Source organism: Vidua macroura, chromosome 1, assembly GCF_024509145.1.
Source record: "Vidua macroura isolate BioBank_ID:100142 chromosome 1, ASM2450914v1, whole genome shotgun sequence".
NCBI lineage: Eukaryota > Metazoa > Chordata > Aves > Passeriformes > Viduidae > Vidua > Vidua macroura.
In genome coordinates this window covers 28,197,889-28,212,553 of record NC_071571.1, presented here as the reverse complement: position 1 = coordinate 28,212,553, position 14,665 = coordinate 28,197,889, and the positions used below count along the sequence as shown (strand labels likewise).

The window sequence follows — 14,665 nt, the reverse complement described above, 5'->3', positions numbered from 1 at the left end:
TATAGGGAGATGAAAAAGAAAAAGATGAGGGACTTTTCTCTGTTGCTGATCAAAAAATCCCAGTAATGTTCCAATTTAGGATTCCTTAACACACCATTTGTGGTGCGCCTAACCAAAGCTGACCTTTGTCTCTTGAAACCAAAGTCTCCTCTTCAATAGGATGTCATTTGACTTTTACCACCAAAAGATGCTGCATCCAGTCTTGTGGCCGAGGAGCTCAGTTCTGTACTGTTGAGAAGTAATAAGAGGATTTCCATTGCACTGATGATCACATACTACTTGTTGTTTGAAATGTAATGAAAGCTGTACTTATAATTAACAAAACAGTGGAGAAAGCAGCAGCTTTGGTTTTATTGAGGATTAAGCCTCTTGTCTTGCTGTCTATGAAGTGATGAATAGTGAGAAGTGAGTATATAGGGCATTTTTTGTGTTTATGCCAATGTATTTGCACTAGATTGAATGTATTAGTGGTTTATTTTTCAGTGGGATTGATAACAAATCAATGCTCTGTTCACAACACTACCAATTACAGCAGATTTTTTTAAGAGGAATTCTGAGGTCAATTAAAATGAATGGTCCAAATTATCCTCAGTTACTCTGACATAAAATCAGTTTCCTGGTGTAACTCAGTTGATTTCAGATTTATTTCATTAGAAGCAAAGTAGATGGACACCGTATTTCTTGCCAGTGACTCTGTTAGTCTGTAACTTTGGGAAGTAATTTAGAGACCAATTACTTAAATTTGCTAGAATGTCATTATGTTAGTGGATGCATACTAGCGTAGTGTTGTTAGTGTAGCTTTTGTGTTATTAGTGTGTGTATATCTGGCTTTACTTATTTCAGCAGGAAAGATTACATATTTCCTGATAAACTTGTGAACAAATCTTTGACCACAGCTAAAAGTAGGGCTGTAGAATTGGTGTTTTTCTCTTACATTATTTGGTTTGTTTTGTCCTGAAACTCACTTATGGATTACAAAACTATTGCGTGTTTAGCAGCATTTGTTGTATTTGTTGAAAATCTGGAGACTCTGAAATGAAAGTAATCCAGAGAACTGCACATTCTTCAGAGTATCACATGTATTTTTATGTTGGTAATAAATAGATAAAAGAGTTTTAGACAATATTAGACCTAACTGAAGACTGCTCAATCCAGTATTACTTTGTTACTGCATTGACAAAGTCACAGAAAGAGTGTTTTATTGAAAGTCTACTTTATACCCTGGCTTTGTAATGTGAGCTTGTTTGGGGTTTTTTTAACCTTTTTTTAAAGCACATCGTGTCAGGTATTTTTTTGTTCCTCAAAAATGATTGTGGATCTGATCTGAGCACCAGTGTCAGATTTATATGTACATTTATGGGAATGGGATCAGACCCTGTACTACAAGAAGATAAAACTCATTAGCAGTAGCATTTGTCTATATACTCCTTAAAAACCTTTTGGTTAATTTAGGTATTATACAGGAAAGGGAATGAAAATGAAAAAGAAATATAAATACAGTAAAAGAATTAAATGTTAAGAAGTATTTTTATGCCTGCAAAGCAAACAGTCTGCTGCTAGTTTCTATGACTGCCCATTGAGAGAATACCTTGTACTCTAGAAGATTGATCTTGTGATGCAAATAGGTGTGTTTATGCTTGCAGCATCATGTTTTGAGGGAAAAATAGCAGATGTATCATCATATTCTGGCCAGTAAAGCAAAAGTTGGATAAGCCCAGGACTAGTCTTGATGTTTCAAAAGTAGATTCTCAGCTGCTTCATTTGAAATCAAAGATCAGCACAAGGAAAGAATTTGATCCTGTGTAATATTGCGCTTGCTATTTGCACATTGCACAGCTATCATTACAAGGAAAAAACCTGTCCTTGAAAAAGAAGGACTTTCAGGACTGGAACTTGAACCTCACATAAACCAAAAAGCCTTGTGTTGATTTATTTGTTTTCCACTGCTATTGAGTCAATTTTCTTTCCTGATTACAAAAGGAAGTGCTCAATTTCTAATATTATTATTCTGCCATTCACTACGCAGAGCCATTCTGTAATGGCTGCCAGAGCATCGTAATGTTGTGGTTGAATTTAAATTCCTGACTTTCCTTATTAAACAGGTCACACTGTTTATTGGAGGCTTTTGCTGTTCTGATAGTTGAAATGGGGAATTTACCAGTATATCTAGGATTGCAGTCCTTGTGTGGAGAAAAAAATACTGTCTGCTTCAGCATCAGACCTTTCAGCTGTTGTTGTTTGCATGAGTTGTTCAGTATAAATATGATTTAAAAACAACAAAGGCATTATGGATGTAACAGGATGGTTTTCTTATTGGCAATTTGTGGAACAGCTAGTAGAATGTTATTGATATTTTTTAAAATGTTTTCCTAGACTTAAAATTTTAGGAAAAATAACTTATTGCTTTTCAGAGGGAATACTAATTTAATACGTAGATATGAGTGAAAGTAATTTTTGCTCATATGCAAGTCCAATGTGCCACAGAGGAACTTGCATATCTGCAGGATTTACATGCCTATATACAAAGCACATGCTGTTTAAGTCCAAGTCAAATACTTTGTCATTTCCTTAGAAGCATTTGCGTGCAAGAGAAGTTTCACTCAATAGGGTTTTGCGCCTTTATGAAGCCTATATTACTTTACCAAAACTGGGGGCTGTGCGAAGTACTGTACGCAAACACAGTTCTTCATATATCAGAGTTGCTTCAGAAATAGTTTATGTGCTTTCAAAGAGAGGATATTACAAAATGGTTTGCAAGTGATCTGCCTTTATCAAACCTACATGGGGAGAGACTTAGTGAGACTTCAATAAATCATGAATGAATTTAAGTCCGTTTTAGTATATTAATATGTTATTGTAAGTCCCCAGCAAACAGGGGAATGTTGCATTTGAGGGTGGCTGATTCTTCCCTCTGTTTTTTTGCCCCTAATGATTGCTTTGCCAACTTATCTGACAAACCAAGTGATGGTGTTCCCAGGCATTGCTCCTCTAACGTTGTTGCTGTTGTGTGCAGGTGATGTCAAACAGGAGCCAGGCATGTATCGCGAAGGACCCACGTATCAACGGCGAGGCTCGCTTCAGCTCTGGCAGTTCTTGGTAGCTCTTCTTGACGACCCATCAAACTCTCACTTCATTGCATGGACTGGCCGAGGCATGGAGTTCAAGCTGATTGAGCCAGAGGAGGTGATTTAGACAGTCAGCATGCCCTCACATCCACTGCCCCATCCTGCAAACTCTACTGTGCTCCTTTGGACTTAGGCCTTGTTTTCCTTCAGTATTTTGCTTCAGTAGTGCTTTAGAAGGGTGACAAAAAGGACTGGCAAGGGAAGTGCTTCAGTTAGAGCAGAGCTATGGTTAAGAATAGATTTGACTCCTAGTCCCACAAAATAATAAAAATGTTGCAAGTACTAGAGTTAGTAAATAGCTCGCATTAATTGTGGGGTCTACATTTTTCAGAATCACTTTATGGACATAACTGTATCCCAAAATGAAAACTTGTCCCTTTACTAGTCTTTCAACACCAATTATTAGATTCATTAGATTGAATCCTTACGTTGTTTAGTACAGACTTAGATCCTAGGCTTGCAGACGCTCATGCACATGCATGGCTCTTCTAAACCATGGGGTAGATAAAATTACTTTTATTCACGAACATTTGTTGAAACGTGTCTTAGTTCATTTGTGTGATAAACAGGAATAAATGGAACGTTTTATTACGTAAAGTGTTTTGGACTAGGTGATGTTATGTAACCTAGCCTGCATTCTAAACTATCATAGAAACTGTTGGAAGATCAGGTGTATGTGAATTTTGTAGTAAATTTAAGTGGAGGATTTAATTAGGGTTGTCAAAAGGCAGTATCATTCTGCTTTACTTTTTTTTACCCCTTGAATAGGGTTTTCTAATAGAGAAGACCACAGCAAATTTTCTGGCAGGATCCCCTCTGAGTTAGAGCTGAGTGGGAAGGCTCGGGGGTGTATGGCTGCTTCTACCTTCCACCAGCTACTTCTGCTGTTTGCCATCTATCTACTGGCATTAACAGTCTGAAAGCTTTCTTGCATGTTACTTACATTGTCTGCTAGCTGCTCTGTGGAGATGCTGGAGCAGCTGGGGCTGGTGTCAGGACTGATGTCCATTTCCTTCCCGACATGGTCTGGCTGAGGAGCAGGTTGCTGCAAGGACCCTGGTGCTGACTCTGGTTTGTTTGAACATTCCCTGCTCTAGTGATAGTCACCACTGCAGATCCTGCCATTGTGTATCTGAGGATTTGAACTCAGAACAGTCTTAGTCAATATGATACTGAAACTTTGCTGCAAGCCTGCAGCCTTAGCAGGCTAGATAGATGCCTTAGTTGTGTAACCTGTCCCGGAACAGAGCAAAATCTTTGGAAAGTCTTTTGTTTGGTTTTGGTGAATGATGCCTATGATTTCCCCCCCTACCCTAGTCTCATATTTTTTACTCTTTTAGTTTTGTCTTGTCTTTGAGGTACTTCCAATTTCTTTCAAGACTGAAGAGTTTTATTGAGAAATGGTTTCCAGCAGATGGTGCAAAAACTTTATAGATTTTATTAGCTAAGGAAAGGAAAGTAACAAACTCCTAAGGTTTCCTTATTGTGTAATTCCCTGAAGAACTGGATATTCTAATTTAACTTAAACAGATCATCTGCATGTCTGGCTACGTAAAGGTTGCTTTGTGTTTTTGAGCACCATTGCATCCAAGATCTGGAGGAGGCTTGAAGCTTGCCTCACTCTGTGTGTTCCTAGGAGTACAAAGGAGTTTAAGTTGTTTTCATATGAATGTCATGAATCTGACAGAAACAGTCAATTAAAATAAGAATAGCCTATGGGAAGTCACACAATTCTATTGGTTGCCAAGTATAAATTGAAGGGAAATCAAAGAGCTTGCTGTGGCAAGCTAGCATGTCAGTGACATGACCTTTCCATCCATTCCTTGCTGGAGGTTTATGCCCTTGTAGAAAGAGTGACAACAAAAATGAATATGTATCAGCTCCTGGAGTGCCATAGTTCATTCAGGGAGTAACTGTGAACTATGGAGCCTGAGAATTGGACATAGGTCCATGTATGCAGCCTTGTCACAGAGACAGCAACCTTCAGCAGGAAGGTAGGGGAGAAGGGTGGAATCCCTTCCACAGAGCACAACTAGGTAAATGCTGTGCAGTTCAGGGATGGGAACTGGACCTGATTGCTTGTTTAGGAGTCTCAAAATACAACACAATGTAACATGTTCTTCACCATTACTTGTTGTTTATCTTTGCTGTGTATTTATTTATTTTGCAAGCCAGTTATGTTGGGGACTTTTAGGACTCCGATTAATGCAGAAAAAAAACCTTGGACGGTATAAAAAAGGAGTGATGTGGTAATGTGTTACAAAAATAAATAGGTGAATCAAAGTTAGACATCTAGGCCAAATCTGCAGCTGGAATAAATTTATGTGCTTGGAGGTGTGTTTCAGTACAGCTAAAATGTAGCTGACGTTAACAGAGCTGTGATAATTTACATAAGCCTGAAAGGCTGCACCACTGAAAGGAAATAATGCTTTCAAGAGAAACTTTAGACATTATTGTCCAGGTGGACACCAAAATCATAGATTTTGCTCAGTGCTGCATGTTGTCATGGCTTGCATCAAAAAGCTTCAGGCAACTACCGGAATTTTCACAGAGCAGTCTGCAGAGAAGCTGCTTGGTTACTCTGTCCTTTTTCCAGACCTGTATGCATATGCACCTCTCAATCATTTTTATAAAATGTGCTTTAAAGCATTCATCAGCTCTGCCTTTTTTTCCCTCAGGTGATATTATAGTCATTTTTACAGGCAGTAATTGAAATGTCACCAATAGCCAATTAAATTTCAGGCGAGGAATAAGAAGTTAAGCTCTTTAAACAAAGGGTCGCTTTGTCCAAAACTATCTTTAGCAATAAAACAGGAAGCATAAAGTCAAGTAGAAAACATAAGTCAGAGCAGAAGGCATATTGTTCTCTATGGAATAGTTTCATGAGTTACTTGCAATTCATTTTTTATTGTTATTTTTAAGAGAAATTATACGGCTGAAACGATGAAATTTCTGTCCCATTCTTCATACCACCATATAGTTCTTCCAAGTGATTATTCTGCCTCCTTAGATAATTCTTCTTTTTTTTTTTGCTGAAGTAATGTTCAAGACTGGGAGTTGTCTTTTGACTTGTATCTCCTAATAATTGCAAAATTGCTGTCATTCCAAGTACAGTCTGTATTAGTTCATGAACTAAGTATGTATGCATGTGTGTTTAAAATAACTTACTTTTTTTTCTGGCAGCAAGGAAAAGACAGGCACAGTACAATAGTCCATAGTATCAAATAGAAGAAAAGTTTTGTAAAAGTTTTCCAGTGGAACTTGCTAAATGTTTTTTGTCCATCATCTCTTTGTATGTCTTTATTTTTTCATTGATTTTCTTTATTAAAAAGCAAAGGAAAAACCCTAACCCTCCGCCACATTGTCTGATAAATCTGTTACAAGTTTAATGATGATGTACATCTAATTAAAATTCATAGTCGTACATGGGAAATTCAGGTCATGGCAACCTTTTCCTATTTATTGCACCTGCAAGGTTTTCCCTCTTGCATCTCCAAATAAAGTATCTGATGATAAAGTCTGCTTGTTAAATGCATTTAACAAATCATTGCTAATCCATTTTTGTGGCAGGTGGCACGTCGCTGGGGGATTCAGAAAAACAGGCCAGCTATGAACTATGATAAACTTAGCCGATCGCTTCGCTATTATTATGAAAAGGGAATCATGCAAAAGGTAAGTAGCTAATTTTGTATTTACATTTCACCAGAATCTTGCATATTAATCCATAGGTCAGTTTATAAGGAGTTCTTGTAATTGCATGGCTTAGGTAGTTTTTTCATCTGTTTAGGCAAAAACAAAGCTTTTGGACCTACTAGGTCTGGCATATGCATTAAGATATTTTTTTTTCCTATGTAAAAAACATCTGTGGTTTTAGTTCACACAATGCATTTCATAATTATAAGGAAAGAAGTAACATTCAAAAATATCCAAAAGGCCTTCCTGGCACCTGGAAAAGGCAAACAGTAGAGTACAGTATGATTAATGTTTTGCAGATCTAAATTAGCTGCCCAGTGCTTGGATACTTTAGTAAGTGCAAGATAGGGGAGCATAATTATGCCTATTAACATACCAATAGTATGGGTATAACATACCCATACTATTTTTGTCAATAGTGTTGTACTAATACTGGTTTTGAATAGAATTTAATATTTATAATAGACCGAATTAGGAGAAATATTTAACAATAATTTATATATTATGGGCTAGTCTTGCTGACAGTATTCAAGCCATCCTCCTACTGTGGCTTGCTGATTTTTAAATTTTGCGGTGTAGTACCATGTAGATTGACTGAGAAATCAATAGAAGAGGCCAGTCTGCTGTATCTACGAAACTGCCAGGTGTGATCAAAGATCATAATACTTTGGACTGCAAAACCTATTCCTTGTCTTTTCACATTGGTCTTGTGACCAGTGATGATGAACATGTTTAAACTTGTCATATGCCAATTCCATGAATGGAAACAGTGCTCTCAGCTCAAGTTACTGGGCAACGTTTCTGGTAGGTTTTGTGAAGTCTGAAAATTCTCTTTCTTAGATTATGGGGTTGTTGTAGTGCACTCCTTTTTCACTACCAGTAGTCAACTGGGACAAAAATCTGGGCTAGTATTGGCTTACAGTTCTTCAGTAGCTCAGCACCTCATTCATTTCTGTGTGTCATGTAATTGTGCACAGAGTCTTTGTAAAGTGGATTGGAGACTGGGTCCAACCAGGGAGAAGCAGAAGTGCTTGGTTTCACTGACTGGTGCTTCAGGCAGAGGAATTCCTTGTTGCAGGTTACAGTTCAGCAGCATAGGCATCTGTGCTGCCAGCACACTTCAAAGGCAGCAGAGGCAAAAAAAAAAAAAAGTAGCAGAGTGAAGCAAGTTGAAAAGGTGGGGATAGAAATACCAGAAGGCTGATAATGCTGCCCCAACCCACACATCCATTTAATGTGGCAAGTTTACAAGTACTTTGGACAGCTAGCTTGCTACATCCTAAACTACTACTTTAAACACAAGAATGTGTTTAACACATGTTTTGAAAGCTAACTTGTATGCTTATTTTTCTGACATAGCGATGTTTCAGGTTTGTCCTGGGATCGCTCTATCTGGCCAGTTCACGTATGTTAAAAACTAATGGGGGTTGTAGATGCAAAGCAGGTTTTTTTATGGCAAAGTTTGCATGCATATTTTCCCTCCTTTTTTTTAAATCAACAATGATAGCAGGTTATGCAAAAGCCTGATTTCTGAATGCAACCTCTAGTCTATCAATCTTGCTGACATTTATTTGATTTTAAAAATTCCACTGCAGATACAGTCCCTACCAAATTCTATTTGTAGAATAAATAAGCTAAAAGTTTAAGGAGTTGCTTGAAACTATTTTGCACCCATAAGAAGAGAGTTGTTAAGTTTGCAACACTTTTTCCATCTTCACTAACTCGCTTCGTTGCTATGGTTAGCTAGAGTTGCAAGAAGCAGACAATATGATTTTATTTTAAAATCATTTTAATAAATTGTGAGCATGCAATGTAATGCATATTTTTAAGCACAATTTTTTAAATAAGGTACTTGAGAAGACACTATATTGACTTCTGTTTGTTGCTTGTAATAAGATAGCAATTTTGTGTTGTTTTTATCATTCTCTAGCTTTTAGGAAATTGAAGCATAGACGTTTAAGGCTGTTACTGATTAAGGGAAAACTTTAGGATCTTTGGACAAATTGCCCCTCCATAAGCAAATGCAAATGTTCCAGCTTTGCATGAGCAATTGCTAAGTACATATTAGCCTACGTATTTGCTTACGCTGTCCCTGTACAATCAGCAGGCACTATAACTAAAGTGCTTTTATATGTAAGCATGAATCAATCTGTGTGAAGTGAAATCCAGATCTCTGCTGTGCAATGTGATTCTTTTTCCACTTCACACACGGAGTGTGTAATTTTATTTTGCCACTGTAGTGACAATTTGTTTACATTTTCCAATAAGAACAGTTCCATTTGTGGTTAAGTATAGAAATTGATCGCAAACAAGTGTTTAGAAGCAGAATACTTAGTTCATCTTCCAACAGGATGTCATGAGTGGCAAAATCAAGAGCATTCTGCACAGTCTGCTTTGACAGGTCCCACTTGTCTTTGCTAGGTTGTTACCTTACCAGTTCTGCTGTCATGTAATTAATTGTGTAACAAAGGTGAGTTCTTTACAAGACTGTTGAACTTGGAGTTGCAAAACACGAGGCCTTATACTGTACCTTTTTTCCCCCTTCTGTTGTCCTAAGGTGGCTGGAGAAAGATATGTCTACAAGTTTGTTTGTGACCCTGAAGCGCTTTTCTCCATGGCTTTTCCCGACAACCAGCGCCCCTTACTGAAGACTGACATGGAGCGCCACATCAATGAGGAGGACACTGTGCCTCTGTCCCACTTTGATGAGAGCATGGTCTACATGCAGGACGGAGGCTGCTGCAACACCCACCCCTATAACGAAGGCTATGTCTATTAACAACAGTGACACTGAAGGGGTGTTTCCCCCTCCCTTAAGCTTCTCCTCTTTCCCAAGACCCAGAGGAAAGCTGAATCAACTTCAGTTTGTTTTTTAAATAGTACACTAAAAGGGGCTTTTCCTGTTGCATTACTCCTATGGTCTGCCATGGACAGCGCACTTTATTTGAAAGGGGAGGGTTGGAACCTAAACGTTATTCTGTGTAAAAGGAGGAAAAGGGTGGGTTTGCTTTTTACTTAAGTTTGGGAAGGGAACATACAGGTTTTAAGTACAAAAAAAAGCTATATCATGTCTGTTTTGTTTCATATCGGCATAAGATATTGTACATTTTCTCTGGGTATCCGTAGTACAGTTAATTCTCATTGTGCAAAATAACCACTTTTGGTGATGATATCAGCACAGCATGCCTAGGGCATTTGTTTCTTGACATTCCTAATTGTCTTTCTGCAGTAATAAAAGAGAAGCAAAGCATATACCACAGCATTTAATTTAGAAGTTTCCAGTGGCAGAACTTGTACTTTGCCTCTGTGAACAACCAGATAGCTTATTTTTTTTTCTTTTTTTCTTTTTTTTTTTTTTTTTTTTTTTTTTTTTTTTTTTTTGTGTGTATGACTTAAAAAAAAAAATCCTATTAATGACAGACTGGCCATAAGTACAGTGACCAAGCAGTGAAATCCCTGACTTCAGACTGCAAGCTGCATGCTGTATCTGGTGCCACATTGCTATACATATATGGCCCATGCTATAGCGTTGATTCTTCAAGATCCATTTGAGGGTAGTAATTACATGGAATAGGCTTTCTGATGATCATGTCAGCATTAAATACAGGATCATGATCAGGAGGGAGAAAACATTTTGTATCCTTCCATTTCCTTTGGTACATAAATAAGTTATTTAATCAATAGGAATTAACTGTACTAAGTCACATATCTAATTATGCTGTTTAGACACAGCAAGCACTCCTTGAGAAAAATATCCAATACACTAAATAGGTACTTTAGTAATTTTTAGACACGGTACCCATTAATATGCATTTAAACCTTTTACTGCTGTGTTATGTTGATAACATATATAAATACTAGATAATGCTAATGCTTCTGCTGCTGTCTTTTTCTGTAATATTCTCTTTGATGCTGAATTTACTATGACCATTTATAAGCAATGCTGTAACTACAGGTAGCATTTCAGGACAAAATAGATGACTTGAACCATTTATTGCTTAGAAAATAGCTTACGCCATAGCTGTGCTATAAGCAGCTTTTATGCGCATCCACAAATGACTAGTAAGCTTCAGCTTGCTAAGGAAAGCTCTGCAGAACCTTTTGTAATTTTCGGTGGAACAGAGATGAACTGTCAAAGAATACCATGAAGTTGCTGTATGACGTTGTAGTGCTGGCACTGGTGTTACCAATCAACTTGTTTTGGACACTAAATGTAAATGTGATCGGATATGCTCGGAAGACAATTTAAATTTTGAGGGTTTTTTTGGTTGTTTTATTATTTTTTCAAATTGTTTTATTTTTTGAGAGGGGTTACCTTGAATACAAACCACACATGCTATTCTGTATGTAAAACAAAAACAAAAAGCGGCAAAACCCCAAAAGTTTAAAATATTTATGAGCACCTTTTTTGAAATACAATAATTCATAGGTTTAAGGGGTGGAGAGGGAAATAAGAATTGGATTTCATGTTTTGCCCAGTGAAATTTAAATAGTTGTTATATGAAGTTCCTCGTTTTCCTAGATTGTCAAGAAGTGGGAGAAAAATAAATACATAACCATAAAAAGACAAGAATAACTTTCATCATAATGGATGGATTTCAAAGACCGTCCTAGGTGATGGGTTGATCTTCCATCCTTTGTCAGTTAAGACACTACTTAAGTTATGAATATTTTAATACACATTTAATCAAAAGTAAAGCAGTAGTGGTCACTAGAAACCACAGGTGCATAAAAAAGCATGTTGGCAGGTACTTAATTTATGCAGATCCATGAGACAACATATTTTATGATATATGCCTTAATATGCCACCTAATTCTGTCATCCATCGGTCTCAATGGCACTTAAATACTTGGTGATCAACTGAGAAAAAGAAGTCTAAAATTGCAGAACTAGCAAAAAGGAAAGGGAAAATGTTGAGTAATATTGTTTAAAAAAATGTGGTTTCCACTGAAATGAGGTTCAAATGAAACATGCTTTGATGAAAAGTCCTTGGATTGGTTTTGGTTCTTTAATGTCAGCACAGAGTGCCTCTTGCCTGTGGCAGGATGTGGGTATTTGGGAAAGGGGTTGGACAAAAAAAGGAAAAAAAAAAGATTTTAAAATTGCATCGAATGTGTAATATTTAAGAAGAAAAAAATATATATATATCTGTATACGGTAGTGACTCACTGAACAAAACAAGCAGTCAGACCAACATTACATGATCAGCAGAAGACAAAAAGGTCTTTCACTGAACTGATTAACCCTTTTTAAAATGTACCTATGAGGTTTATTTAAAGTCTATTTTTATTCCACTTTTTTGTTTGTTTGGGGTTGGGTTTTTTTTTTGTTTTGTTTTGTTTGGGGGTTTTCAGGTAGAATAATAAATCTGGCAGCTGATTTCTGCAAGATTGTTGTGTATTGGATTCCTAACCATTTGTATTGGAGAGGCCCCTGCAGAAAGGTTATTCTTTTGGGAGAGGAGAGGATGATCTGTCCCCAGTGCCTAGAATGGCTTGCTTCAAAGTGTAATAAAAAACAGAAAAGAAAAAAAAAAGAAAAATGAAATAAAAAGAACAGGGGAAAAAAAAGGTGGAGTATGTACAATTCATAACAGGGGAAAAAAAAGGTGGAGTATGTACAATTCATGTGTATGTATATATGAGTTATAGCCAGGAGTTAGATTACCAAAGCATTGTATTTGACTGACAAAAGGGAGGAAGATGGTCTATGTATATTTTGGGATTGATTCCTACTAAGAACACTTACACATTTTCAGAGGGCATTTTAATACTCTACTGGATTTGAATGTGGGATGTTTGGGACTGGGATAAGGGGGCTGGGTTTTCATTTGGTTAGTTTGGGGGTATTTTAGTTTTGTTTTCAAGCTGTACCACAAGTGGAGGGAATATGCAGCTTTCACCTGTTTTTAGTAGGAGCTGTAATAGAATGAGCTTGTCTCTGTCTGTCTCTGTGCTGGGCAGAGCATTGGGGCAGACAGGGTAGAGCTGCTGTGAAGCAAATTCGGGAGGCATTGCTGGAAAGACCCAGCACCGTGGAACAGCTGAAGGGGCTCAGCTTTCATGTGCCATCACAGATCCACTTGCACCAATAGCTGAACACAGGTGAAGTTAGTGAAGGACTTGGCAGATTCCCTCAGAATCCATTCGAGAGAGTTAATATTACAAGTTTAGGACAATTTCTTTTTCATTAGGGATATGACTTCCATGGCAAAGACTCTGCCCTTTTCTCTCCAAGGTTACACCAGTCTAACTTTCTTATATTAACAACCTCAACATTACATTCACTGAAAAAGCAAATTTCATCTGCTTCTCAGACCAAATCTGCTTGCTGTCCTGACTGTGGTCTGGTGAGGTTACCAGGGGAAACTGGGATACATAAATGGTTTTCTCTAGAAATTCCCTGCAAAGACCCCTTTGCTCAGAATTTTGTCATCTTTGGGATTCTCTAATACATGGGACTATTCCCCAGGGATTAATGCTTAGAGTTTTATTGCCCTTGACATCTGACTGGGTTGGGCTTCAAGTCCATTTTCACAGGACAATATCATCTATTAAATATTTTTGCCTTCTTTGTGGTTTTTTTTGTTTGGCTGGTTTTTAATAGCAGGAAACAGATCAATGTGTACAAAAGGTATTATGAGGAAATCTTTGAGTTGTTAATGGCACTACTTTCTCCTCTGAAGAGCATTATCTTCAATTCATGTATTACAGGTAATAGCACCCATAAACAGCCCTATTCAGAGCTCACATTAATAGTACTGAGGACTTTTCTAAATAGTCTTCTTCAAAGATTTTTTTGGGAGTCTTAATTAATATGGTGTCTTATACTCTAAGAATCATCACTTTGGAATATTCTACTAACATAAGAGCCTGGGATCTAGTAACAAGAGCCTAGGAAATTAATTTCTCAGTTCTCTGTTTATCTGAGGGTTTTTCTGTTGTGTGTTTGAGTTTTTGGTTGTTGGTTTTTTGTGGTTTTTTTTTTTTTTTGTTTTGTTTTAGTTTGTTTGTTTGTTTGTTTGTTTGTTTTGGGTTTTTTTCTAATGTTGTTGGTTTGGTTTGGTTTTATATCAGAGGCTACTCTGCTTGGAAAGGAGGTAGCAGCTGAGAGCAGGTGCCTCTGCATCAGAAACCCCAGTTCAAAGTCCACTGCATTTTGCTAAGCTACCAGGCTGAGAAGTAGAGTATCTGCAATACAGCACTGAGCTCTCCCCTCCCTGTGCTTGTACAGAAGAGGAGACAACAGTGCACTGTCTTTTGTTTCTTCTGCTACAAGAGCAGTAATATCTGACAGAGCAGCAGAATGGAAAGCTAGGGGCAGTAGCATTTTAGAACTGTGGGATTACCCAGATCTGCCTGTCTGAGACACCAAAAAAATGCATCAGCCTAGTGCTGTCCCTTACCCCCCAGCTTTCATGATTGTGTAGGTAGGTAAAGTTAACTTCAATCTTCAGGTTGTTGAAATATTGGTTTCCTCCCTGAACACCAATTTAATTTCTGTGGGAAGGAAATATCTGTGCCATCTTCTTATGTAATGGTCTTAAAATGTCTATGAAGTATCTTGTTGACATTTTCCCAAAGAACTTTTTTTGTGTGAAAATGCCACAACATACATCACCAAAAGAAAGGGTAAATAAATTCCAAGAAGTTATCCATACATCAGGCTCTCCAAAGCTATAGTAGTATTTACTCTAGCAATGTATCATGTCTTTAATACTGCTGTATTGTCCTTATTACATAGTTTCATTGGGCTGACCTCAAAAAATACTCAGTGTACCTTGAAATTTTGTTCGTTTTAAATGAGCTTCTAAATGAGTTACAGGAAGGTAACCCTGAGGCAGGGT

The 14,665-nt window shown here is 37.4% G+C and overlaps 1 protein-coding gene across 3 annotated transcripts in view; it reads left to right on the top strand.

The window, feature by feature from the left end:
- The window catches only part of ETV1 (ETS variant transcription factor 1), a 66,086-nt gene extending 54,007 nt beyond the window's left edge, over nucleotides 1-12,079 (top strand). For all 3 annotated transcript variants that reach the window (XM_053994054.1, XM_053994045.1, XM_053994062.1), the window contains 3 exons: nucleotides 3,014-3,183; nucleotides 6,696-6,797; nucleotides 9,376-12,079. In XM_053994054.1, coding sequence (XP_053850029.1) covers nucleotides 3,014-3,183; nucleotides 6,696-6,797; nucleotides 9,376-9,597 — 494 coding nt within the window. In that variant the 3' untranslated portion in view covers nucleotides 9,598-12,079. The remainder of the gene's footprint in view (nucleotides 1-3,013; nucleotides 3,184-6,695; nucleotides 6,798-9,375) is intronic.
- Nucleotides 12,080-14,665: the final 2,586 nt, after the last annotated feature.